The sequence below is a fragment of the Eimeria tenella genome, genomic scaffold, assembly GCF_000499545.2.
Source record: "Eimeria tenella Houghton genomic scaffold, Eth_scaff4261, whole genome shotgun sequence".
Lineage (NCBI taxonomy): Eukaryota > Apicomplexa > Conoidasida > Eucoccidiorida > Eimeriidae > Eimeria > Eimeria tenella.
Genome location: NW_013545179.1, coordinates 1 through 4,252, shown reverse-complemented (window position 1 = coordinate 4,252; position 4,252 = coordinate 1). Strand labels below are relative to the sequence as shown.

At 52.1% G+C, this 4,252-nt stretch overlaps 1 protein-coding gene across 1 annotated transcript; it reads right to left on the bottom strand.

Annotated features, from left to right (window-relative positions):
- Window positions 1-59: 59 nt before the first annotated feature.
- On the bottom strand, window positions 60-4,048 carry ETH_00036180 (peptidyl-prolyl isomerase, putative; the record flags this gene model as incomplete). Its single annotated transcript, XM_013379975.1, has 12 exons — window positions 60-174; window positions 388-505; window positions 892-1,029; window positions 1,168-1,242; window positions 1,437-1,508; window positions 1,893-1,974; window positions 2,159-2,293; window positions 2,531-2,600; window positions 2,744-2,994; window positions 3,382-3,453; window positions 3,669-3,772; window positions 3,975-4,048. Coding segments are annotated over 12 exons (1,306 nt in total), but the record flags the coding sequence as incomplete, so codon positions are not given.
- Window positions 4,049-4,252: the final 204 nt, after the last annotated feature.

Genomic DNA, 4,252 nt, shown 5'->3' with positions numbered 1-4,252 from the left:
TAGCTAGCTAGCCAGCTAGCCAACTAGCTGGCTAGCTAGCTAGCTGGCTAGCTAATTAGCTAGCTAGCTAGGGGAGTTCGTACCTCGGGTTTGTCGGAGGCGTCCGTGGGGACTTCCTCCATGTCGTCAAGAAGTTCCAAACCCTCAACCACTTCGCCGAAAACCACATGTTTCCTAAACACAAACCCTAAACCCTAGAAACCCTAAACCCTAGAAACCCTAAACCCTAGAAACCCTAAACCCTAGAAACCTTAAACCCTAAACCCTCGGGTCGGGGCCTGCAGCGGCGCTTCTCCGTTGCGTCCCAGCAGCGCCGCGTGTTTGCTCCCCAGCCCCAAACCCTAAACCCCAAACCCTAAAGTCCAAACCCTAAACCCTAAACCCTACCCGTCTAGGTGGGGCGTGGGGCCGAAAGTAATGAAGAATTGCGAGCTGTTGGTGTTGGGGCCCGCGTTGGCCATGGAGAGTTGGCCCCTGTGGAGGTGTTTGTCGATGAAGGCCTCGTCTGCACGTACGCCCCAAACCCTAAACCCTAAACCCTAAATTAGGGTTTCCAAACCCTAAACCCTAAATTAGGGTTTCCAAACCCTAAGTCAGGCCGCTCCGCGTGCAAAAACACAAATCGACGTCCCAATTCACTTCAGTCGCGCAGCACTCAAACTAAATCAAGGGTTTAGGGTTTAGAGTTTAACACAATGCCTAACACAACAGTCAAAAGCGGAAAATAATAGACAAAAATGTAGCAAATAAACAATCAAACAAATAAATAAATCAAATAAGTGAATAAATAAACAAATAAATAGAGGAAATGAACAAATAAATGAAACAAATAAGCAAAATAAATAAAAATGGATAAATAAATAAATAAATAATTATAATTAATTAATGCACCTTCAAAGGAAGGCCCGTAAATGCTTTCTCCCCCTTTGCCGTCGATGTCTCCGCCTTGCGCCATAAACCCTTTTATGATTCTGTGGAAAGTGTTTTGTTTGAAACTCAAAACATTTCCTTCTTTGCCTTTTTTGTCTCCTGCGCGCCAAACCCTAAACCCTAAACCCTAAACCCTCGCGCCCCTAAAAAAACCGCGGAAAACGACCCCCTACAAGCCCCGCAACGCTCAAACGAGTACTAAACCCTAAACCCTAAACCCTAAACCCTCGCACTCACCTACGCACAGAGACTTGAAGTTCTCCACTGTGCGAGGCACAGTGTCTTGATACAGCGCAATCACAATCCGCTTGGCTGCACGCAAACCCTAAACCCTAAACCCTAAACCCTAAACCCTAAACCCTTGGCTTCGACTACCTCCCGAAAAGAGCGGCTAGGGTTTAGGGTTTGGATTAACTGCGCTGCGGTGCCACAGACGGGCAGCTGCAGCAGACGCCGCCCCGCAACTAGGGTTTAGGGTTTGTTAGGGTTTAGGGTTTAGGGTTTACCGGGTTTGTCGCCAACACGAATATTCATGAAAACCCTAGGGCAGCGGTCGAGGTTGCGCACGCCAGCTTTCTCTGCAACAAACAATTAGGGTTTAGGGTTTAGGGTTTAGAGCTGAAGGCCGGCCCTCTGCAACACTCTGAGCAGCTGGCCAGCAAACCCTAGTTCGTGGCCCTCGCCAGAAACTAGGGTTTAGGGTTTCAGCAAGGGTTTAGGGTATAGGATGCAAGCTAGTGCCTAGGGTTTATGTGAGGGTTTAGGATTTATGTTCACGCTAAGGTTTGCCGCTTAAGCTAGGGTTTAGGGTTTAGCGTTTATGCTGGGGCGTAGCGCCGCGGGCCCTAGCTAAGGTTTAGCGCTGCAGCTAGGGTTTAGGGTTTCGACGAGAATTTAGGGTTTAGGGTTTCGACGAGAATTTAGGGTTTAGGGTTTCGACGAGGGTTTAGGGTTTGTCAAACCATCATAAAGAGCCGCCTTTGCAAAAATTGCGCCAAAAGTGCTTTTCTCTTTCTTGCGCACTTCTTCCAGTTTCTCCTTGCACTGTACGTACACCCCAAACCCTAAACCCTAAACCCTAAACCCTAAACCCTAAACCCTAACGCGCAACCCTAAACCCTCGACTGCGCCGCGCCCCGCGCGCCAGCCCCCGACCCCGCTCCCGGGCCCCAACCCCAAACCCCAAACCCTAAACCCTAAACCCTAAACCCTAAACCCTAAACCCTACTTTTTTGAGCTCATTTCGAATTTCAACATTCTTAGGGTCTATTCTTGCTGCTGCTGCCAAGTCGCTGCGGGCTTCGTCCAGCAGCCCGAAGGCAGCCCTGGCCACTCCGCGTCTGTACCAGGCTTTGCTGTTTTTCTGCACACAAACGAGGGTTTAGGGTTTAGGGTTTAGGGTTTGGGGTTTAGGGTTTCAGGTTTCGGGCGGCAGCTGCGCGATGGCCACGACGGCCGCGATGGACCCGCAGCGCCACGCGCCCCTACACAAAAGCTAAACCCTAAACCCTAAACCCTAGACCCTAAACCCTAGACCCTGTTCGTTGCAGGACAAACCCTAAACCCCAAACCCTAAACCCTAGAATGGAGGCTGTTGTACCTCATCCAGCTTGATGGCTGCAGAAGCTTCGTCGATGGCCTGCGCGAACTCTCCGGTCTTGAGGTAGCAGCTGCACGCAAACCCTAAACCCTAAACCCTAAACCCTAATCCGCCTGCCCCTGCAGAACCCTGGCGGCCACAGCCCTCGCTCCAGAGCCCCCCGAAACCCCAAACCCCACCCCCAAACCCCAAACCCTAAACCCTAAACCCTACTTGGAGAGGTTAAGTCTGAGGGAGACTTCGACGGAGAGCTTGAGAGTTTGCTGCTGCGGGCTCCAGTGGCTGGAGTGTTCCAGAAACGCCAAACCCTCGCGGTAAGCTGCTGCTGCTTCTGCCAAATCTTTTTTTTTAAAAGCTGCATTTCCTTTTTCTTTTTCATCTGCTGCTGCTTGGATCTTTTCCTCGACGCTCATGGCCCAGCGCTGCTTCGCCTTTGCGCGGAAGCTCAGCAGCTCCACTTCGAACTGCGTCGCAAACCCTGAATTAGGGTTTCCGCGAATAAACCCTAAATTAGGGTTTACGCACGCCAACCCCGAATTGCGGCTTCCGCGCTCTCAACCCCGAATTCCGGCCTCCGCAACCTCAACCCTAACTTACGGCTCCCGCTAATCAACCCTAAATTAGGGTTTACACAAGCTAAACCCTAAATTAGGGTTTCCCTCGAAACCTCCTACGCTCTTTCTAAGCCGCGGCCCTCGGCGCAGCCAGAAACCCGCAGACTTAACAAACCAAAAACCCTAAACCCTAAACCCTAAACCCTAGCTAACGAAGAACCGCCGCGCTCCGACGCATGCTACCTTAAAACACTACTCCGAACTAGGGTTTAGGGTTTAGGGTTTAGGGTTTGGCACCTTGAGCGTCGCGTTCGGAGGGATTGTGCCGCCAGCTCCAGCTTCGCCGTACCCGTAGGTCGGTTGAATTGTCTGCACGCCTCAAACCCTAAACCCTAAACCCTAAACCCTAAACCCTAAACCCTAGCCGCTCAGACCCGAACCATACAGCCCGCTAGCCGTACGCATACAAGCAAAAGCCCGCGTGCAACCCAAACCCTAAACCCTAGGCCCCAAACCCTAAACCCTAAACCCTGGGCCCCAAACCCTAAACCCTAGGCCCTAAACCCTAAACCCTAAACCCTCACGAGCATGGACTTCTCTCCAACGCTCATAGTTGCAACCCCCAAGTCCCATCCCTTAATAACTTGGCCCTCTCCCAGCACAAAGCGGAAGGGGCTGTCGCGGTCGCCTGCAGACAAACCCTAAACCCTAAACCCTAAACCCTAAACCGTACACCCTCAAGCAGTGGTCTCGACGCCGTCGCCCCGCTCAACAGCGGGGCCCTCAGCCCTAAACCCTAAACCCTAAACCCTCAGTCTTTAAGCCTGAACCCTTGACCCTGGGCGCTTCATTCTGCGCCGTTAAACCCTTTTTTAGGGTTTAGGGTTTACGAGAAGAGTCGAACTGAGTTCCATCTTCCAGCTTTCCCACGTAGTGTACCTCCACCTCGTAGCCCTTGGGGGGCCTGCAGCAGTAGCAGCAGCAGCAGCAGCAGCAAATCCCTTTCAAAACCCTCTTTAAACCTCTATTTTGCTTCTAGGGTTTCCCCACAAACCCCAAGAAGGTTGTTGCCCCAGAAGGGCCCATGCTGCTGCGGGGCTGCTGCGTCAGTAGCAGCACCCCGGCGCAGCAGCAGCAGCGACACTTCTGCTGCTGCTGCTGCTGCGCT